This window comes from Pseudomyrmex gracilis, unplaced genomic scaffold (assembly GCF_002006095.1).
Source record: "Pseudomyrmex gracilis isolate BER0280 unplaced genomic scaffold, ASM200609v1 scaffold_33, whole genome shotgun sequence".
Taxonomy (NCBI): Eukaryota; Metazoa; Arthropoda; class Insecta; order Hymenoptera; family Formicidae; genus Pseudomyrmex; species Pseudomyrmex gracilis.
In genome coordinates, this window is record NW_018020617.1 from 794,430 (window position 1) to 818,424 (window position 23,995).

At 30.6% G+C, this 23,995-nt stretch overlaps 3 protein-coding genes across 6 annotated transcripts; 2 read left to right on the top strand and 1 right to left on the bottom strand.

Annotated features, from left to right (window-relative positions):
• Nucleotides 1–141: 141 nt before the first annotated feature.
• On the top strand, nt 142–3,059 carry LOC109852674 (motile sperm domain-containing protein 1-like). Of its 2 annotated transcripts, none has more exons than XM_020424046.1 (6): nt 142–769; nt 1,227–1,391; nt 1,470–1,633; nt 1,827–1,986; nt 2,655–2,798; nt 2,878–3,059. In XM_020424046.1, the coding sequence occupies exons 2-6, from the start codon at nt 1,253–1,255 to the stop codon at nt 2,907–2,909; spliced, it is 639 nt and encodes a 212-aa protein (XP_020279635.1). In that variant the 5' UTR covers nt 142–769; nt 1,227–1,252; the 3' UTR covers nt 2,910–3,059. The 2 variants fall into 2 exon arrangements, with proteins under 2 accessions (XP_020279635.1, XP_020279636.1); XM_020424047.1 differs by lacking the exon at nt 142–769 and adding an exon at nt 806–867.
• A 1,389-nt stretch (nt 3,060–4,448) lies between these two features.
• LOC109852680 (eukaryotic translation initiation factor 4E type 2) lies at nt 4,449–6,435 on the bottom strand. Of its 2 annotated transcripts, none has more exons than XM_020424066.1 (5): nt 6,127–6,435; nt 5,323–5,398; nt 4,994–5,236; nt 4,726–4,878; nt 4,449–4,649 (listed from the first exon to the last, which is right to left on the bottom strand). In XM_020424066.1, exons 1-5 carry the CDS (start codon nt 6,144–6,146, stop codon nt 4,494–4,496), a joined length of 648 nt encoding a protein of 215 aa, XP_020279655.1. In that variant the 5' UTR covers nt 6,147–6,435; the 3' UTR covers nt 4,449–4,493. The 2 variants fall into 2 exon arrangements, with proteins under 2 accessions (XP_020279655.1, XP_020279654.1); XM_020424065.1 differs by having other exon boundaries at nt 5,323–5,407; nt 6,127–6,433.
• Nucleotides 6,436–6,917: 482 nt separating this feature from the next.
• LOC109852713 (BTB/POZ domain-containing protein 10) lies at nt 6,918–21,490 on the top strand. 2 transcript variants are annotated; one of them, XM_020424137.1, is made up of 7 exons: nt 6,919–7,148; nt 8,372–8,497; nt 16,292–16,417; nt 16,761–16,922; nt 17,000–17,271; nt 17,826–18,023; nt 18,733–21,490. In XM_020424137.1, the coding sequence occupies exons 2-7, from the start codon at nt 8,382–8,384 to the stop codon at nt 19,194–19,196; spliced, it is 1,338 nt and encodes a 445-aa protein (XP_020279726.1). In that variant the 5' UTR covers nt 6,919–7,148; nt 8,372–8,381; the 3' UTR covers nt 19,197–21,490. The 2 variants fall into 2 exon arrangements, with proteins under 2 accessions (XP_020279727.1, XP_020279726.1); XM_020424138.1 differs by lacking the exon at nt 16,292–16,417 and having other exon boundaries at nt 6,918–7,148.
• Nucleotides 21,491–23,995: the final 2,505 nt, after the last annotated feature.

The following is a 23,995-nucleotide window of genomic DNA, read 5'->3' on the forward strand; positions in this document are numbered from 1 at the left end:
TTGGAAACCAAAAATTATAGTGCATATAAGGTTTGACGTGAAATATAACGTTTGTTTTTTTTTTCCCTGAACTGGCTGCATTAGTTCACGGTCTATCTTTTTTTATCTATATTAGAAAGAAAAAGATAGACTGTGAACTAGTGCAATCAATTCAGGGAAAAAAACAAACCTATAGTGATTTAGTAACTAGGATAAAATTTTGGAACATACTCCTAGTACTAATAAATTATAGCACATGTGACGTGAAGTATAGATTTTTAGTATTGACAGTGAATATCGGAACGCAGCCTATAAACTTCATTGACAGATTTCTTAACCTCAACGCCACCTTAATGCTTAATAACTGGCTTTGTTAATTTTGCTTTACGTGTCAAATGAGCAATTTTATTAAGATTGGGACCGAGAGAGCTAATCTGAAAAAAATCATTTGGATTTTTTTTATTAACTAATTGTTAATAACGTGCATTATTTCGTTTATTTTTTGTCTTGACTTGACATTTTTGTGATTTGCGAGTTCCAATCATCCGCTCGTGTGTCAGTTTCTATCAGTAGTGGTGTAATACACACACAACCTCAAATGTTATAGTTCTAACATTACAAAAAATAATAATGCAGCATTTGCGCAAAACCGTATGAAATTTGTCTTGAACCATTTTATATACTTGCACATATATGAATGCATATCTAATGAGATAAAGTTCTTGGTACCAGCGGTGATTGTAATAATGAGTTAAGAGAAATGTAATTGTAAATATTTTATAAATTTTCAGTAAGTATACATACATATACTCACTCATTCATTACTATTACTATACCACAGTTATTACTCATTTAGTGGCCAAAGTCTAATCAAAATAATTTTTATATGCAAGTATCTAAATTTATTTATGTTGCATGTAGCTCTCTCTCTCTCTCCCTTCCTCCCCCTGTGTGTGTATACATATATATATATATATATAAGTTAAGATATATGTGCTTAATGTGCATAAATTTTTAAACTAAATTTATTATTAGTTTATAAAAGTGCATAATTTGCTGGTGCATATTGCTTGTTATGTATCATTGGTGATATAAAATTTATATCACAAATTTCTAATATTACAAACTATAATATATAGGATATATGTGTATGATAGGATATATATGTGTACATACAAAATTATTTTCATAAAAACATTTGCTGCAATAATGAAAATATATAATAAATTTGATAAAACTTTTTATAGATGCATGGATGACTTAAAATTAAAGAATGCCACCAATAACTATGCCTCAAAAATTACCAATTTTTGTGTTTCCACAAACTATTACATTTTATCTAGATGATCAGTCTAGTCACAAGCAAGTGTTAACTTTGTACAATCCATATGATTTTCCTGTAAAATTCAAAGGTATCTCATAGTTTTCATATTTATCTACATTTTTGTTTAATCTTTAATCTCTCTGTGTATGTAATTTTGATATTTCAGTTTTATGTACTGCTCCAAATAAGTATCAAGTTGTTGATCCAGAAGGAATAATAAAAGCTATATCTTGTGTAGACATTGTGATCAGGCATACAGCATTGATAGCAAATAACTGCAATGTAACTGACAAATTCAGGATACAAATGCAAGAATATCCTTCTAAACAGGTAATAATTACAAAACTATAAAAAATTAAAGATTTTCAAATTGAACAATAAAGATATAGTTGGATCCAAGTAAGATTTATCCAAGTAAGATTTATCCAAGTTATGTTTTTATTTAGTTTAATCTAATATTTAACTTTTCTTAATTTTTTTTATTTTGATTGTGGAAAAATTGTTTATTTTACAAATTACACAGATAATTGGCAAGCGAGATGTTGAAGCTAAACTTCTCCCTGGAACATCGGACGCAGTTGGAAGATCAACACCGGATCCAGATATGTTTCAACAATTACCATTAAATGAAAGCAGACAGCAACAATCTTACACTCTTATAACACGGGATAAAATCACAGAGAGTAAGTATATGTATGTACAAAGAAGAATTGATAAGTATTCGAAACGATGCATAGATAGCGATAGTAATATCACAATAGAGTATTATTATTAGCAAATTTTATCTTTTAGAAAGACTAATGTCAAACTGGTCTATTATCACACATCGTTGTATACTAGCTCGCAAAAATAGATGCTTTCAGTGATTTTTAAAAGTAAACATACGAAGCTCACTTTAACTGTTCAGTTAAACTTTGAATTACTGTTTCATCCGTCTTATTCGCCAGATATAACCTTGTGCAATTTTCATTTATATTTCGAATGGCTTGACAGAAATTTTCAAACAATAAAAATATCGATATTGTAAATATTACTATTTACAAGAGTTTGAACAATTATTCTACTAAAGGTATATAGGTGCTCTCGACAAATGTGATTAAAGCATATCAAAGTAGAAGGCTATTATTAAAAAAATAAGTACATTTTAATTCGATAAATTGTTATTTTTTGTTCGGATATTTATCAGTTGTTCCTCGTATATTTATATTATCTTAAAACTGAACTTGAAAAATTTTTAAATTGTTTCTAAAATAAAATTTTATTTGATTATATTTATAGTTACATATTTTAGTTTATAGCAAAAGTTGAATCGACTAGTAATATTAAAGATATAAGTTATATCACATTTTAGGAAATACGAATTATGTAGCACTCATTACGGGAATTACATGCATAATTGGATTGTTACTACCCACCGAAGGAGAACAGAATCATAGAGTGCCTGATTATCTCCACCTTTCCGTGAATTTTAAATTAATATTCGCATTTGTACTAGGTATATACCGAACTTTATATATACATGCATGTGTGTGTTGATAAAACATGATGATAAAACAGATCTTTTTTTGTTGCAGGTATGGTTGCAAATATAGTTTTAGGATTATAGTTCTCAGCGTTTTACATGTACATAACAAAAGGAATTTTTTACACATAAGCAAAATTGATATACGTGCATATAAAGACTACTTTTTTCTTAAGAAATACATGCGATTCTAGTCTATATAATAATCAATTATTTCTATATTAATCAAGATATTGGCAGTTAGTATATGTAATTATTATAATTGTATAATATATAAATATATATTTATATATAATAATTATATATATAATATATATTACAATATATTACAATATAGTACAATATATATGTTGTTTATATATATTATATATATATTTATAATTATTTATATATTTTATATTATGTACAAGGTGTCTGAAACTTTTATATAAAAAGCCGAATTATGTATGATTTTTGAACAGAAGTCACAATTTTGCAAAATTCGTTAAAAATTATTAAAATATTAATTATTCAATGTAAGCCAATAAGCGCGGGAAAAGATGGACTGGATTCTGCTGCGTTATACTGCCATGAGATTGATACTAAAAAGCTGTATCATATGGTGCTCGTATTATTCCGCTTCTTATTGCTAGAAGACTAAAAACTTTTTTGTTTACAACTGAAAATTACATGATTTTATATACGCCTGCAAAATCCATTTCACACGCTTATAGACTCATTAATTGGCACTCTTAACAGTCTTTATATTCTACATATATGCAGAATGATTGTGATATATTTTTCTATTCATATTAATAATATTGTAAGTTTTCTCTTTAAATAGATAACAGATATGATCTCACGTGTAGCTAAATAAACTTCCTTGTGTATAAAATCGGATTAAATTTCAAATATTAAAATTTATCTTTGTTCAACTATAAAACAAAGTTCTGCACTACACCTCTTTCTACCTAATCTGGGACTACAAAAAGGGACACCTGTCCAAGAGCATCTCAGTATCAAGTTGCTCTTGAAATCCTGATGAAGTGAGCTGAAATGTTCACGAAACGTCGGTATAAAAATGACACTAACGCGGTTCAAACCCGAAAAACATCTTCAAATATAAAACAGTGTTTTTTATCTTCTATAACGATATAATAATAAAATTAATCCAAAATAAACTTAAAGAATATTAAGATTAAATTATTGATAATTGCAATGTACTCACTCACAGAACCAATTTGTATCTATACTTGACTTTTATATAAAAACTATAAAATATATAAAAGTGAAATTGTTCTAGATGTTTCCGAAAAAGTTAAAAAAATAAAATAATTAGCAACAAGAGAATTTCTTATGATCCATTATCTAGCAAATAAAGATATTTTTATTATTAATGTATATTTATTATATTTACATAGTTATAACATAAACACTTGTGTCAATAGTATCGTCAAATTAATATTTTCTTCCGTCCTTTATTTTTTGTATATTTATTTTCGGTCAGAAAATGTGTTATTTTGGAGATATAAATAGGTATATATAATTGTTGTATTATCAAATATCATAATATGATATTAGATACACAAAAGAAAACAGAGATCTGGAATCTGTTATGGAATTATATAAGTTGTACCTTTAAAACTCAGTCAAAAGATGTTTAATTTTTTTTGTTTTCATAACTCAACTTTAGAGACGGTGTACATTCTTCAAACTTTCATTGTGAGTTTTGTACTCCATAGAGGCACTAGTTGGAAGATGTAATACTCTCCTTAATGTATCTCTGATACGTGCTGTTGTTGCTACATCAGATGCTGTTTTATTCCACACACATATTATATCCTCCTGTTAAAAAAATTTATCAAATTTATATAAAAATAAATAAGAAAAAGCTTTATTTTTATCTAAATGTTAAAAGTACCTGAAATCTTATAGATACAACAGCACCACATATTTCCTCGCCTACCATAAACTGCTCTCCTAACATTGCCAATATAAGATTTTCCCAACATCTAGACACTAAACCTTTCCGTAATCTCACTATCCATTTACCACCTTTTTGATTAGCTTCATCCTATATATACAATAAATTTTTCAACATTAAATCAAGACATTTCCTTTATACTGTCAACAATATCTGTTTGACATGATACAATATTGAATATAAATTATACAATACACATACTTACTTCCCACATTGGTTTTATACCAACTTTGAAAAGGTGAAAATCTGTGTGTGTCGTAAGTTCTGAAGGTCGTACTAAATGACTATAAAGACCCCAGAACTGTTCCACACTAGCAAATCTACCAACCAATTTTAAATTTTGGTCATAACTTTGTATACTAGTTTGTTTACCAGGACTACGTCGACTATACCAAAGTGCATAAGCATATTGCAGCTTGTGTTCGTTTGGACTGATTTCTATTGGAGGCTATAAGTAAATATATTACATGTTAACCATTTTATCAATATTTTTATATATCTTCATTTTACAAGAATATATTATATTTTACTTACTAATAAATCCTTCTCATTTTTTTGATTATCTTTTGATTGAGACTCTTCATCTCCACTATCCTCAGTAGCTCTTAACCTGTAAGTACTAAAATAATATATATATATATATATAAATGTGTGTGTATATATGTTTATATATATTTATATCTCCTAAAATACTACACCATATGATAAGTAGAAAGTAAAAGGCTTGTTAGTTTATAGAATTTATCTAATATGTTATTATGCTTGTTTTCTTTGTATAAGTTTAAATTATTTCAAAATTATAATTGAAATATTCATTGTTGAAATTTATATCCACAACTCTATTATATTATCTCTGTTTATCATTACCAAAGTTAATGATTTTGTTCAATTAAAAGATAAATTAAAGAAAAATATAAGTATAAATAATATAGTAAACTATTGTGTGCAGATAAATCTGACTTACATTACCTATATTTTGTTGTGAAATTAAAGTTAAACTGTTTATTGAGTTGCTATAGCGATAAAAATAATTGAGCAATTATCATAATTAAACGATTGCTACGTGACAATATGAATACGTGTCTTCGTATATAAAATTTTACTATGTAGTGAGTGGCTCTAACAATCTGCCCATATGCCATTCTGCAATTATCTATGTTTTAAGTATTATCATGTTTTAAGTTTAAGATTCAAGTCTCAGTGTTTCAGTTTCACAGAACCTACAAGTGGAATCCGAACTACCGTAAATTTTACTGTGTATTCAAACATGTCTAACCTCAAAAACCTCGCCCGTGGAGAGAAACACACGATGAGATAAAGGAGAACACTTTCACTTACGTCTCGAATTTATTCGACATGTTTTCGGTTGCTGAGATACAAACGTATAAAAGCGATATTCGCTTAAATATTATGGGAGAGTGTGGTTAATTATATTCCACTAGATGTGAATAAAAATATACAAGTATCTTAAAAATTCTTTCTTCCTTGAGTCGCACGTTAATTTAGCTCTCACATCTGCTATGTGTTTTCAATAAAACTGTTGATCGGGACTTCTCCTTTTTCGTCACTTTATCATCATAGATTTTATACTTGCTCATAATGCATGTGTGTGTGTTAGGTCTAGTAAATATCGACAGTTGTTAAAATCACATGCTTGTGACAATTTTAAGATTTTTTAAATCTACATTTTCATTTTGAATTCGATTATAAATTACATAGCAAATTTGATAATTATATATATATATATTTCTTGTGACGCTACACATTTGTAGCAAAATTTGTCATTCAAAACATTTTATGTCATTAATATCAGACGAGAGCGGCCAGGCCCATAAAGGTGCATTTTCACGTGCCGCTGAAACTGATCGTTCGAGCGACAAAAAAAGTCACGTGCTAATGGGTGCGTTCAGACAACTCAACGGTTGAGAGATCATCACTTATGATAGGACTATTCTTCAAAATCTGCCACAGTTCCAAAAGTATGATCCAATCAGAAGTGATTATCTCTCAACCGTTGTGCAACTGTTGAGTTGTCTGAACGCACCTATACTCTTTCTCACTCTTTCTCTCTTTCTCTTTCTCAATAGCGTATGGACTAGCTTAACAGGTCTACTGTTACTGGTCTACTGAGTACTGAGCCATGAGCACTAAACCAAACCAACGAGTAGGGTTTTAGAACGTAGTCCTGTACGCGCCATTATCAGAAGAAAGACTTCTCTTTACCATTATATTCTGTACGCCTAGTACGGTCGAAATGTTATAATCAAATACATTTGTGCTGATTTGTACGATCTGGAGATTTGTAAAATTACGAAAAAAATTTTGAAGAGATTCGGCTGGTTTTTGTCAGTTTCAACTTCGTAAGTATATGATACTTCATATCATTAACATTAATGCTATGCCAAGACAGTCATTAAACCAGAAACTAACTATAAGAGATAAATTGAGAAAAAGATGAAAGCAATAAAAAATGGTGATTAAAACCATGTTTTATAGATGAAGTATCTTTTACTATATTTTCTGCAATCTACATTAGTAGTATGGGCGTATAAGTCTTTCTTTCGGTTTAACAGCCAAAACCATGTTTTTACGTTTAAAAACATTGTATGTACTGTTATGTATCCATATATATATACATATATATATGTGTGTATATATATATAATATATATAATATATATACATACATACATACATATATACATATGCATATACATGTTTAAACTGTTTTCTCATGAATTTAAAGTTTGATATATTTGTTTTTATTTTAATTAAACTATAAAAATAATATAAGAATAAAATGTTTAGTAGTATAGATCTTTAATAGTATAGATAAAATATATAGATAAAAAAATATAGATCTGTCAAAAAGCTAGCGTTTCTTAAGGTTAGAATATACTTCAAAATGTTTATAAGCTGGTATTCATATATATGTGTATAATCCACTTTTAATATTATCTTAAAGTGATTAATTAATTTTAATAGTATTTTAAAGTTAACTTGTTGTGTTCTGTAGCTAATAAAACATTTTTACATAGTATTTTGAGATATACTTAAGATGATTTGAAATATAAAGTCAGTTTATAAATATTGATTATATAGATGGATCTTTTTTTTCTTAAGATCTAAAACTTATCTTTATGTGATAAAACTGAAACCAATCAGATAATGCAAATAGCACCTTAAAATAAACAATTGAATAAGCTCCTGAGAAGTAAGAAAATCGAAATAAAAAGATTGAAAATTTATATATAGTTGTTTTTTTCAACAAATTATACATGTACATCTTATGCTTTAGCTTGCATATTTGCTCCACTATTCTGTTTGATCTTAAAATGAAGTTTAGACAATCTTAATATAAAATTACTATAAACTACATAGAGCTACATGTGTATATTATAAGTCTCATTGTGTTAAAATAAAAATGTGCAATATTTAAAAACTTCTTTCCAGTTTTCTTTTAATAAATTACATATAATATGCATACTTTTATGTGGTTTATGCTGCAAAACAGTGTGAAACACTTGTTTCAAACAATTTGAAAAGCTGATTACATATGTAGATACATTTCCTGTTTTTGACAGGTGGTTTGACATGTCAAATCCATCAGAGCGCATCAATTATGTGCAAGATAGTAGCAGCGATACGGAAACTGACTATAAAGAGTCTGAAGGAAGAGGGAGACATCGGTTGTACAAAAATAGATTAAGGTAACTACATTCAAGTAATTATTTTTGAAGTTTTAAAGACATGGAATGTGTAGAATCTTTGTATTGATTAAAAAATGCTATCAGTATGTATATATTTGTGTGTGTGTGTGTGTGTGTGTATTATACACACACAAGATGCTTAAAAAACATGTTAATAAATTATATATGGGACATTTGTATATGTATAAAATATGCTTTATAGTTCTGGAGATCACTTTAAAAAAAAATTCAAAAAATGTATGTACTGACACTGATAGTGAACAAGTGGAGACTCTGAAGGCAAAATGCATTTGTTACAATGTTATATCTTGTTTGTTGTATCTTGTGTATTACTAGTTCTTTTTCCTTAAAAAAGTTACTTCCATATAAAATATTATTAGTGGTTTAAGAATCTTGTAGGATAAAGATATCTATTATGAGATAGTCGCCTAATACGAGATAGCGAGCTATTTCATGTAAACGGCTACAAATTCATAACTGCTTATTTTTAACACATCGCTTACACAAAAACATCAAACTTTGTTAGTGTCGCTCACTGTCAAAGGCGACGTGGTGTCTGCGAGAGAGTTGTCGCGTAAGCGCAGAGAAGAAAAATATTCAGTATATAACTTTAAAATATGCATTTAACATTCTTATGTCATAAGCTTTACTGTCATTTCAATTCACTCAAATGTACACATGCATTATAAGAGATTTATCATATAGTTTTGTCAATTTATTGCTTTACTTTATATATATATATAACATAAACTTTCTACAATTTTATATTATCCTTAATAAGATACATGCAGCCGTTCTTAATATGAGATATTTTACATTAGGAACTAGTAAAGTTCTTTATTCTGTCACGTTCTTTATTTGATATATTAGTAAGTTTTTAGTAATCATATTTTTAGATGGAAGCAAAGAAGAGGCAATTGTAGTCTCACAGTCAATTAGAGACTGTTAAGGCAGTAAGAAGCAAAGAAATGAGATATTCAAAAGCATCTAAACAATTCAATGTCCCAAAGCGTATTATTGAGTGATATGTTAAGAATGACGATAGTTCTGTTGTAGTTCAGATTTCTATAGGGGAAAAAAACCTCTTGTGTCTCATATTAGGAATCCTTTTTTTTGAATCAGCAAAATAGATACTTTTGATAAAAAATAAAAAAATAGCTATTATTGATTGCTAACTTTTGGCAGTAAAACTTGAATACAGCTCCCATAAGTTTGACATAAAATTAAGAGGTAAGATTACATATTTAATAAATTACAAGCCTTTAAAAATGGTATCTCATAATAGGCACCTTTACTCAACATATGTATATTGCTGTGCATATTATAGACAGATATATCATAGACATACTTTTTATTACAAAAACAAAGCTAATATTAGAGAGAATTTTTTTTTGTTATTATCATGACTGCAGTAACAGTACAAGTAAGATATTAATTCGATTTTCTGTTTTATACAAGATTTAGATTTGGACTCTAATTTCTACAATACTCATTAAAAAACTATGTATATACATATGTCTTTGCATGCACTTAGATATGCCTTTATAAATTTTTATTATTTATTTATATATGTTACATATATGTATATAATAAAAACTTACATATATTTAATATATATTTATATAAACTTAAAAAAGCATTATTTTACTGATTGGCAAGAAATTATTTATAATTATTTGCAGGATGTCTCATTTTAAAAGACTCTTTGAAATATCTTTTAAGAAAGCGTTTTAAAGAAAAACATTTTAAACAAAAGTTGTAAGGAGGAACATCCGATGATAATCTCGTCTTTGTCACAGATGTCTTTTTTCAAAATTATTTGAAGATCAACTTTTGTTTTTCAAATAGAATATTTTATTTTTGATATCGGAAATTGATAGAAGAGTAAATGTTTACGTTAAAAACATGTAGCAACATGTGAGATCAAATTAATTTCAACGATCTGGGGTGTTTGTTTAGCATAAGTTTTTTTGCCTCTCACAATTTAAGGATGTTCTTTTATTATATAAGTAAATGTTCAAATATTTGCCCATTATTGTCTAGGCATAATTGCAAGAGGACTAGCAATTTAATCCTCAGATCATGAGAGTCAAGAAAACTCACAATTTCCATTAAGAAAAAATTAAGTTGACCATGAAATGATCTCTTCAGTCAATTTGACCTCATGACAAAGCATACCTGAACGTGAGATTGATATGCTTTATTCATTTCCGGAGTAGAAATTTTTTTGACCTTGAAATGATTCTTTGGGGTCAATTGATCGTATATGTTATAACATGTTTTTAACGTAAAATTTACTCTATCAATTTCCGGTATCAAAAATAGAATATTCCATTTGAAAAACAAAAGTTGACCTTTAAATGACCTTGAAGAAAAACATCTGTGACAAAGACAAGATTATCATTGAATGTCTCCTTCTGAATCCTACAACTTTTGTTTGATACGTTTTTTCTAAAATGCTATTCTAAAAAGATATTTCAATAAATTTTATTTTTTCTTTTAACCCTTTGCACTCGAGGCCTTTTTCGCTTGCGCTAACCAGCAACTCGAGACGGTTTCGGCCAAATTCGGGGAACACTTTACAAATGCTTTAAAGACATTTATAAGTAAATAAACGTATACAAATAACAAAATTTCACCAGTTTATATATTTATATGTTGAAGGCAACAAATTTTATTACACATTATACTTTGTAATTAGTTTTAGTATGATATTTTACAAAACAATGTCCTAGATGCATTCTTGGTTTGTCAGGACACGTATCGCAATAGTACGTGATTTCTCGCCTACCTCCAGGCGTGCTGCGATCAGAACAGACTTTGCAGTCCCTCTTTGGTCCTTTTAGCATTACGTGGAGCTTCCCGTTAAGTCGGATTTCATCCGAATGTGACGTCGATGCTTGCTCCCGTTTCTGGCGATACGGTCCTCTCAACTGTTCCACGAGTGTTTTGACATAACGCAGATGGCTCAGCGGCTTTTCCCCTTTCGCGATCTTTTCTTCTTTGTACAAAATGTACGAATTGATGAGGCAAATTTCCATGCCCCAAAAAAAAAGTTTACGCCACCATTTGAGCGATTTTCGCAAAAAACAATATGTTGACGCATATTGGTCCGCCCGATCAACACCACCCATATATTTTATATAATTCAATACCACATTGGGTTTCTTCACCATGATATCGACACCACCTCGAGTAATTCTTCTGACCGTAGTCATCCCTGTATCTCCCCTCGTAGTTAAACAGGTGACAACCCTCTTGTCTTTCCATCCTAAAAGTAACGTCTTGTCCCGTTGATACGCGACTGTAGATTTTTTCGAAAAATCAGGCTTTTTGATTTCTTTGGGCAATTCTTTCCTGTTTGTCAAAATTGTTCCGGTAAGATGGCAATTCAGTTTAGATAATTCTTGAGCTAAGATATAACTCGTGTAATAGCGATCTGTGTACATATGGTGCCCCCGAGCACCTGGAATTTTCTTCAACAGCATTTGGTATAAGTGTATCGGGATTCGTGTTGATACTGGTAAATCGGGTCTGGTCAAGAGCTCTGTAGGGAGTGATCCATAATACGGCAAAATGCAACAAATGTAGCCAGTTTTTGAATCCGCTAGGGCATAAACTCTAATACCCCATTTTGTTGGCTTCTTCGGATTATATGTTATAAATGAAATTCGACCCTTGAATTTTATCGTCGATTCGTCCACACATATGTGTTCGCCCGGAATGAAATAGTCCAAAAACTTAGAGCTGACATAATCCAGAAAACAACTTACGCGTTGTAGGCGCGTTCGTGGAGTGCTGTTTGTTGGGATGGTTTCTAGATGAAGCATCCAGAAGATTTGGTTGAATCTATCTCTGGTGAATGTATCTGCATAAAAAGGAATGTAACTAACGGCATCCCTCGACCAATATTCTTGTAAATTGGCCAACGGCATTGTCCCCATGTTGATGATGACAGCAAGAAATGCCCAGAACTCTTCGAGGGTCACATCCCGCCAGCTTCGCCAAATTGAATTTGCAGATAGTGTCTTTCCTTCCAGTCTTCTCTTTGCATATAAATTGGTTTGCTGAATAATTTTTCTCCCAAGTTCATTCGTGAAAAACAGTTTGAAAAAATCTTTTGGTTGTTGTGTGTTAGAAGCTATCCGTGTTGCTGTGATGTTTTGGCCTGGTATAAATGGTACGATTGGCGGTACTTCGTTATAGTCTTCGCAAAGTACCCATGTTGAATTACTTGCATCTTCCACAGCTTCACTTTCAACATCACTCTCAACTTCAGTATCGCTCTCTATAATTCTTATTTTTCGTCGCCTCACACCTCTTACCACATCACTATCTTCTTCACTGGATTCGTCTCTTTCGCGACGTAATCCACCGGAAATCAATGTAAGCTCATTGTCTAAAGCGCCAAAATCAAATTCGTCCGAACTCGAGCTCATGCGATCTTCCTCCATTTTTTTGGGGCTCAAACACTTTTCGATTGCTAGATTTACTGTCAAGACTGTTTCAACCGAATGCTACACTGAGACTAACTGAACTGAGTTGTAAGATTTGGCCACAACGACAGCGAAGCCGAGTCCAGGAAAGTACCTCCGAGAAAGGTATCTTATCGCACACTGTAAATAATGAGATCGAACTATAGAAGACCATAGCGTCGTAGCAACGCCGCTCGAGTTTCTACTTCAAATCGGCCGGGCGCCGTATCGGCGCCGCTCGAGTTGCCACTTCAAATTGGCCGGGCGCCGAATCGGCGCCGCTCGAGTGCAAAGGGTTAAAATAGAATCTGCATGTACACATGAAGTTTCTCGATTACAAATACACATACAGGCTAAACATAAATGCATATACAAATATGTTTGATATTTATGTAAATATAATATATATCTGAAAGTGTTACATACATTATAAACATATTATTTTATGTACATATATGTGTATGTGCATGTACATATGTAACATAAAATATATATACAGTAGTTCCTCGCTAAACTATCTCTCTCTCGGAATGATACCGAATTTTTCTTCCGGTATCATGCCGAGAGTCATCTCTACCAATTTCTAGAAGTGCTTCATCGAGGCTTTGGTTATGACTCTAAGGCGGTCGAGCCCGTGGTCGAACCAATCACAGATAACAGCCGGCAATTCTCGAAACAATATCTCCCTCGACATCTTTCCGCTTGCGGAATCGAGGAACAGAAAGTTAGCGAGACGCTACTGTACACACACACACACACGTGCGCGCATGTATATATATGTATATATACAGAGAAGTGCACCATATCGTTCCACGTGAGGAGAACAGGCGCGTTTTTAAGACTGGTAAAACTTCGGTGCAAGGACAAAAATGAGAGAACCCTTTAATTAATAATAATAATAATAATAGTAATAATAATTATTATTATTATCATTATTATTATTATTATTATTATTTATTAAAGGCAATTGGACAAAAGTTTTTAATGATTTTTTATTTGTATGCAAATTTAGAAACGAACACCTCTTCGAACTTTAACCGACATAAATTTGTTTGCAACATCTTCCAAATTTAAATTAATCAAAACATTTTTTTCTATTGATAATAAAGTTAGATCAGATGTTCTTTCCTGTGTCATGGTACTTCTTAAATAACTTTTAAGTCTCCTTAATACACTAAATGATCTTTCGGCACTCGCAACTCCGATAGGTAATGTTATGAATATTATAAATTTATAAATGTTTATCATGCACCGGGGGCCCGCAGATCCCGGGGCCCGTCGGTGCATCGCACCGGTTGCACCGACGTTAAATACGCCTCTGGAGGAGAAGTATTTTTCTTCCGGCAGTCCTTACTACCGCGCGCCATTTTCCGCCAGCGGCTCGAGATCAATATACTGACGCGATCGATAATACCGACGCTTGAGTGTTATTACCATAATCACGAGCATCGAAAAGAACAATGCGTCAAAAATTCTTTACGCCAAAATCTGACAACAGATATTTTGCTAATAAACCGCCGATTTTTTATATGCTTTAAGATGCACGTATAAAATATAATTTTTTACCATACCGGAAAAGTAAAATTGAAAATTTAAATTATTATATTTAAATATACTTATAATCAATATTTCTTTATTTAATTATTATTAGTTCTTTCTGACAAACTTGTCTACGCAACAAATGCAAAACAATAAAACATTTAATTAAGTACACGATTGTAACTAAAAATGAAGTTTATAGTAAACTATCATTATAAAATATTGAGAATAAAAAATATCAAGACAGTATTACAATAGTTATGTTTGTAATTGCTAATGCTAATGCTAATACTAATACTAATACTAATACTAATACTAATAATAATCAAATAAAGAAATATTAATTATAAGTATATTTAAATATGATAATTTTTACTTTTACTTTTTTATGATAAAAAATTACATTTTATACATGCATATTAAAGTATATAAAAATTGTCGGTTTATTAGCGAAATGTTCGTTATTTTGACGAACAATTTTGAACAATTTTTGACGCATTGTTCTTTTCGATGTCCGTGATTTATGGTAATAACAAACAAGCGTCGGCACTATCGATCGCGTCAGTATATAGATCGAATCTCGGGTCGCTAGCGGAGAATGGAGCACGGTAGTAGGGATTGCTGGAAGGAAAAATTTCCTCTCACGCGGAACGATATGGTGCACTTTTCTGTATATATACAGAGTGTTCCAAAAAGGTGGGGACCCTTGAATATCTCAAAATATAAACTTTACAAAAAAATGTTCCAGACAAATTTGTAGAGTTTAAAAGAATCTATTTACTGATTGTATCAATATAACCTTAGATGGCGCCGCCAAGGTCAGGTCAAGGTCACATCAATTTTTTAAAATAGAACTTTCTATTTTTTTTTTTTTTTTTTTATTGCAGATTTTTATGTCTAACCTAATCTAATCTTAATTCAAAAGCTTTCCAAAACACTACAATAAAGTTTATTTTCATTAAATACTTTTTGAGTTATGAAGATTGAATATTAGAATACCGCCAGTATTAGCATTATCCAAGGTGTGCTACATAGAAATCGGATTCACACCTCGTGTATGTGATCTAGCCAACTAAGGCAAGATTGGTTGTAAATTCAGCCAACCGTAGTATACCACGGAATTACGATAATTCGTAATTTTATGGATAATATGGTATATATATAAGGTGTCCCACATTTTGACCAAGCCGAAGTGTGAAGATAAATTGTGTCAATCTGAACAGAAAAGTTATATATCATTTTGCAAAATTCGTAATAGTTATTGAGTAGTTAGTTAATAGTAATTACTTAACTATTTTTTTCTATTACATATAATAAAGGAGTAATCAATGAATAAATCAATCCAATCAGCGCCGACTTTCAGCCGGGCGCATGTGTGAGCCGCGCGGAACGCTCACGCACACCGCGCGTGGTTCACTGACGTGCGCCCGGCTAAAGATCAGCACTGATTGGCTTGATTTATTTATTAACTACTCCTTTATTATATNTAATAGAAAAAAATGGTTCAGGACTTTTCGACTCAGTTTTACTCCTTCTACCTGCCTACAAGAGATTTTATACTAATTGTCGGACACCCTGTATATATATTATTATATATACAATTTATATATATTAATTTTAATATAGTCCATATTTATTTTATTTTTTATGTAAAGTTGTACATATGTTAAGCTTATTAGAAGCAATAGATCTGTAGAGTGATATAGTAGGAATAATTAAACAGCTGCTTATGTAGTGGACATTTAGTATAAGATTACGTGGTTGTTCTGTGCATGTATAGTTGTGGTGGCTCCTCGAAGCCGAAATCTTGTCTGGTACAGAGGGACAGCAGTGGCGATCGACACTGTCATTCTTTCAATTCTGGCAAAAACACACATGGCACAAATCTCACAAGTCATCATAACAGGTAAACGCACGTAATGAATAAAGTTAGGAAAAAGTTTTAGTTTAAGTCACAGATACATTCAGCTATAAATAGTTATCCCAAAGAAATATCAGAAAAATCATAAATCTCAGCTTTGCATTCTGTATTTTTCATAAGCATATTATTATTTTTTTCTACTATATAATGTGATATTCCAAAATAGAACATCCAGGCTTCACAACTTGCAAGGTAGGTTTCAAAAATCGCGTTAGTTTTATACGTTACTTTATACAATAAAAATAATTAGGGCTTTTTTTGCAACAAGAAGTATGTTGTATTATATTCTTCTTAATTAAAAAAAAGAGGATTAATTGCTTTTTTCTAGGATTCGTTCAAACTTAGGTATGATTAAACAGAATCAAAATCAAAACCAAACTAGTAACAAGGACAATACCATATCAACTGGATCAACAACAGTGTCCACTACCGGAACTAGCAATCAACCTGCCAGCGACGAAAGAATCACTCTTATCGTTGATAACACTAGGTAATATAAACAATTATTTTGCTATTCAAAATATATTTCTTATACTATTGTTTTAATTTTTTTCTGTTTTTTCCTAGGTTTATCATTGATCCAGCTTTATTCACAGCACATCCTAATACTATGTTAGGTCGCATGTTTAGCTCTGGTGTAGAATATGCTCAGCCTAATGAACGAGGCGAGTATGAGGTTGCTGACGGTATCTCTGCCATGGTATTTCGCGCCATTTTGGAATTCTACAAAAGCGGAGTAATTCGGTGTCCTCCAACTGTAAGTGTTCAGGAACTTCGAGAGGCTTGTGATTACTTGTTGGTGCCTTTTGATGCTAGTACAGTCAAATGTCAGAATCTTAGTAAGTATTAAAAAACCTCGTTAACCTAACCGTGCTATTTTTTATATTAAAACATATATATATGAAAGTTGTTTAATAAACTCCTTAGAAAATATATGAGATGGTCTTACTAATATCAAAATGACGTGATAGTTGATATCTACTATTCTTTAGACTTGTACGTAAAATTTCAGACAGATTAGTTATTGATTTTGTAACAGCTATCTGTTCTCACCTATCAGGCTTGACTATCAGGTGTAGGAATTGGTTTTTGTGAAAGTTTTGATTTTATTGTGTTTGTCATCACACACACACACAAGTTCTGAGACAAAATAAATTATTCGATAAATAACGCAAGATAGTCGATGATAGTCAATGATGATTAAATTAGATGATTAAACAATGAATCTGACAAAAAAAAATCAAGAATTTGTACTCTTAAAAAAACTTAAATGACATGTGTACTCTTATAATATTTTAGTAATATAATGACAAAGCGTATTATATTATAAAGTCTTTAATATTATTGTTTGAGTTATCAATTAAGATTTATATCTATTTTTTTGTTGTCACAGGAGGATTATTACATGAGTTATCAAACGAAGGTGCGCGTTGCCAGTTTGAAGTGTTCTTAGAGGATTTGATTTTGCCATTAATGGTGAACAGTGCACGACGTGGCGATCGTGAATGCCACATTGTGGTTCTACTCGAAGATGACATCGTTGATTGGGATGAAGAATATCCGCCTCAAATGGGAGAAGAATACTCTCAAAGTGAGTAGACGATACATAAGAAAAGAGATAATTTTAAATTGATATTTTTCATATTATAATTTGTTTAAGCATAAAAATAGCGCGATTTACTCTTGATTTTTCACGAAACATGTTTGCCTTGTATTGTTTTCACGAGCTTTTAAAATTCATAATCTTTTTATGTATTTTTGGAGAAAAATTTGTATAATTTATTTTTTAATTTGTTCTTAAGTTTTGGCTGATCTTTGGAAGAAAGCATTTGCAATCTATTTAGTTGTTTAAACATAATACGCATTAATTTTGCACACTTTTTATTGCAATATCAATATTATTATGCATTCGATAAAAATCAATTTGCTTTGAAAGTGCATAGTTTCTATTAATTCCATCTTTTCTTGAAATATGTTTTCTTGGATAATGGTTTCAAGGTTGTGATATTATGATTGTGGTAGCGCGTTCCATATTTAATCTTATATATTCAGGAAATGTTAGAATCTATTTATATACGACCTGACTAATTCTCAAATATTGCTCTCCAAAATTTTCTTCAATATTTTATTAATTAATATATAATAAATCTCAGCAAATATATTTTCTTATTTAATTATTATTTTCTTATATTTCTTATTTTTACTTATTTTCTTAATTAATTAATATTTCTCTTTTAATACCGAGATTTATCAAATATTGCATTAGTCTCACTATTACTTTTTGTTTTTTTTATTTTCAGCTGTTAACAGCACAGCGATGTATCGCTTTTTCAAATATATTGAAAATCGGGACGTAGCCAAACAAGTGATGAAGGAACGAGGTTTGAAAAAGATTCGCTTAGGTATCGAAGGTTATCCGACTTATAAAGAAAAAGTGAAAAAACGCGCCGGTGGTCGTGCTGAAGTCATCTACAATTATGTTCAACGACCCTTTATTCACATGTCTTGGGAGAAAGAAGAGGCTAAAAGTCGCCACGTAGACTTTCAATGCGTTAAGTCCAAATCAGTGACAAATCTCGCTGAAGCAACAGCTGATCCTGTTCTAGATGCGGCTGGAAATCCTATGCTTCTACAGGTTGCTGAAGGAGCAGTTCCTCAACCGGAAATAGTTGGTCTTCCTATGGGTTCTGATGCTGATGTAGACGGACTAATGGGATCTGGCGATCAAGATTTAGGTCCGTTACCATCTGACGAACTTCCTTAAAAATAAATAAATTAAAGTGAAGAAATAAATTAAAGTGAATTCGAAGTGTTGCAGCATAAAATTGAAAAGAAATTAGAGAAAATCCTTAAATGCTGTTGAAAAGCATGCAAACAAAATTTTCGAAAAGAAACAAACTTGAATAACTTATGTATAAAGAAGTGATTTTAGACGTGATGATATTAATACCAACATGCTCTTTTCTTCTTAAATCACTCTTTACCTTAAAAAAAACTTATTAAAATTAAAAATAGATGTTTTTGTCTATACAGGATATCCAAAAATCAAAATATTTTATATATAATGACAAAGTTTTTAGAATATTCTAAGACAAAACTTCTAATACAAAATGGAGACTATAATAAATTTTCAGTTATGAGATTAAAAATTAATTTTGCATATACAGCATTTATTCTTTGATATTTGATGCTTTTGCGGTGTGTTATAAAAATTCTTGAATATAATTTTTTTTATATCGAAGTTTTGTAGACATTTCAGTTTCCTTCATCAAGTTTCAAGAATAACCTGATGAAGTGTTCTTGGCTAAGTATCTTTTTATAGCGCTAAGTTGCGGAAAAGGGGAATGTAATAGAAAAGAAGTAAAGTAGTATAGAGAATGTGATATTATTAAATGTATCACTGATTTGAAAAAAATAGATGGTAGTAGATTGATTATTTGGTCATTGTTCCTGTCAAGATTAGATGTTTATGTAACTACAAGAATTCCATATATTTTCTGGAAAAATGTTATAATTTTGACTAGTACTATAATTTACTCAAACATGATTTTGTAATCAGTTTTTAAATAGTGTTTTGCCAACATTGATTGTGTATGGTGCTTTAGTCGTATTGTTGATCTATTTTCTTTTATTTATGTACTTAGTCTGCCAGTTTCTTCTATGTATACTCTTTTCTGCGTAAACAAGTATTTTGTATACTTTTACTTTATTCAATGAAGGTCTTATCTTTTAGGTAGTTAAGAATCTATCCTATTTTTCTCAATAGTTTATAAATAATTCTTATGTTGTGTTTGTTCAAAATTCTGCCAATCTTGTTTGTAACGTCATGTATATATGAAAGGAAAATGATTCGTTTATGTAAGTTAAATTAAGTTTAATGTTCTCGTGATTGAACGTTTTGGTGTGTTGGGAGATAGTTTTGTTTGATGTTTTCTGATTACTTTGTTTATATTTGTTGTTATGTGTAACCATTTTGTTGAATAATGTTTTTCAATTCTTTGTGTTTATTTTGAATGCTGTCTTTGTCATAATGAATATTCTGTATATTAATGAATTTATAACTGTTTTTGAGCTAGATGATGGCGTGATGTAGATATTGATTGGTAAATGGGTTTTCTATAGATTTAGTAGTCTAGGAAGCTATCTGATTTTCTTATGATATAAAACTAATATTGAGAATTTATGTTCTGTTTCTAAATGTAAAAATAATGTTTGGATGTCGCAAATATATATGTATATTATGTTTTCGCGTTTTATCATTGTTAGTTTATTGGTTTTTATGTAATATTTTATATATTGTTTATATTAACTATAATAACCATAAGCGCGCGAAATGCTAATCTGTCTTTTATACATAGATGCACGCTCATTCGCGGATCTTTACTACTTAATAACTTGGTAATTATTGCAATCCTTGCAAAGTGAAGTGACAGTACATTTTAACTCAATATAACCCTCTCTATCTCCTCACGAGCGGTAATAGGGCTATTACCGGATATCCTATAAATAAATATTGTATATAATTTGTATATATTTTTATAACTATATATAAATATGTTGTGTGTGTATGTGTGTGTGTGTCGCAACATTGAATTGGCTTTAACTATTTGTGTTGCAAATTTTACGGTTCGAGATTACATAGTTATATTTATTATAGATTGTTGGTGACAACCAAAAAAAATACATACATTGGTTGCGTTGGAGGGGCGCGCTATCTGCGTTACTGCATCAATCTCTCTTTATTACTCATTACATGTAAGATAGCCTCTTATCTAATTACCCCCCCCCCCTAATATTCAATCAAGTGTAAAAACTATTATTTTACAGTGAGTGATAAATAAAATTAATATTAAAAACTTTTTTATAAAACAACACTTGCGCGTCGGAAAAAATAGCGTTTTTTCTTAAAAATAAAATTTAGAAAAGAATGAAGAACTATTAAATACATGAATAATCTAATCCCGTATAAAGTATAAGTATGAAGTTCTCCAAAGTGTGAAAATATTGCACAAAAAAATGGCATCGTAAATGACGACGATTTTGCAATGATTGCACTAAGATGATTCGCCATAACGCAACGGTTTTGTCGAAATAAAATTTTGTACATATTTGTCAAAAATTGCGAAAAAGTCGTTATGCATTTCTATAAGTATATACATGAATTAAGTTGATTTCTCTCTTCATATGCAATTATATTTCTCTACGTATATTAAACATCACATAACTGAAATTTTTTTCTCAATTATTGGACAATTTCTTTTTGAAATTAATTTTGCAAATATACTGCTAAGATGATTCGCCATATCGTTATTCTTTTGCCGAAATAGTATTTGGAAAGTAATTTTGCAAACAAATATTTTATAAAAGATCAATGTTTTTACATCTATTTCCTCAAATATATCTGTATAAGTGCAAATTACAATTTTAGTGTAAGATTTCGTCACATAATTTTGTAAATGTTTTCTTATCAGGGGTGACTACTGTTACCGATACAAGTGACATCAACTATGGAACGTCATTAGAGAAATAAGGACATAAATGTAAAAAGAAGTTATGTTAGATTTAAACGTAGTGTAGATTGTTTGTGTGTTATAGGGGGGGGGGAGGGGCTTCCAAATCGTAATCTAATAGTCTCATTACCATTACATTCTTGAATGTTATGTCTATCTTGGGTACTTTTTGGTTCTTATGCATAACTCTTAAACTTTAAATGCCAGTACGAATAAAAATGGAAGTGATTGTAACTTCAAAAAGTTTTGGTAAATTTTTGATATATTGAAAAGTACCCGAGATTAATTTCATTATTTTCTTTTATTCTGTAGAGCCGGTTTTCTATCCGGGCAATAAATACAAAATGCAATCTAAAATACGAATTACTCGATCAATATAACAGGAAGGTCCAGGACCTTCTTAAAGTGCTTGCTGTTTCTTTGTTGTATCTTAGGTCTAATATATTGATAATTGATAATCCTTACTCGTTCATAACTCGAAATCTATTATATAGTCTCTCTAGTTTCCTAAAAAAAAAGTTTACTTTTCTTAATTAAAATTTTTGTCTTAGAATGTTCCAACGACTCTGTAATGTGTGTGTGTGCACACGCGCACGCACATACACACGCGCGCACACAAAGTGTCTGAAAAATATTGACATAGTCAAAATATGAGGATAGATTGAATCAATCTGAACAAAAAAGTTATTTGTCATTTTGTAAAATTCGCAATATTTAGTAAATAATTAAGTAGTAATTAATTTAGTAAGTAATTAATAAATATGACTCACTGAGCTCGTGAAAAGCGAGAATTTGGTGCAGACTCTATAGGCACACATGTTTGATTTTCAATTGTAAAGAAAAATGGCTCACCTCTTGCAACTCTTTCTAATAGCGAGAAGCAGAACAAGCGGGCAAGCGGGGTGTGATATAGCTTTTGCAATTAGCTGATTTTCACTGAAAAACACGTCTACAGAATCTACCATCGCTTTTCACGCGCTCATTATTAGGTCACATGTAGTAAGTAATAACTCAGTAATTATTGCAAATTTTGTAACATAACAAATGACTTTTCTGTTTAGATTGACTCACCTTATCTTGACACTTTGGCTGTGTTAAAATTTTTCAGACATCTTGTATATATTGTATATTTTTATTTTTGTATTTTATTATTCCTTAATCCATGACTTTCGGCTTTGGATGACTTCCAGTTGTCTTTACATTTTGTCTACATATCATATCTTATATCATCAATATTCTCTTATTTTGATGCTTAACATTAACATTAAACTTTACACTTTACATTTTTGCATCTTATGTTGCTTTTGCTTCTTTAACCACTTCGAAAAAATACTTTAAATATCATAAATGCTTTACTTTATATACTTTAAATACTTTAAATACTTTAAATATTGCCTTCTATTCTATAATACTCTATCCCTTCTCATCTTCTCTTATTATTCTTATTGTCCTTAACCTAATATCACTCTGTTCCTTTGGCACCTTCGTTCTTCAACGTCATTTTCTTGTTTCTTCCGTCTCTTTCTTTTTTCTTCCTTTCACCTTTTTTCTCCTTACTTCCTCTATTCTTTTCATTATTTCATATCCTTTGCCATCTTCTTTCAAAAACTCTTCTTCTGATATTTCGTCTCGAGTCTCCCTGCATTCTTTCAATACATGTATGATACCTTCTATTTTTTCCTTACTCTACACTTCCTATCCTCTTCTTCCAACCAATGTTGATTCCCTTGCATTTTGTTTTCACACGAATCATTTTCTTGCAATTATTATTCTCTTCTTTTTTCTTCTCTTTCCTCTCAGATATGCCGGTAATTCTTCCGTTACTACGTTTTTATAGCTGTCACATTGTATCTTGATTCCTCTATTTTCTTTCTTCTTTCCTCCTTATCCTTTCTTTTTATTTCTCCGACTATTTCTTTCACTATTTCTTTCGTCTCCTCCCTCTCTCTCTTCGCCTTCATCTCATTCTTACTGATGCCCGCTTCCCTGATCACCTCTTGTCTCCACCTTTCCCACTTGCTTACCTCTCCTCTTCTTCCCTCCTTCTCTATTT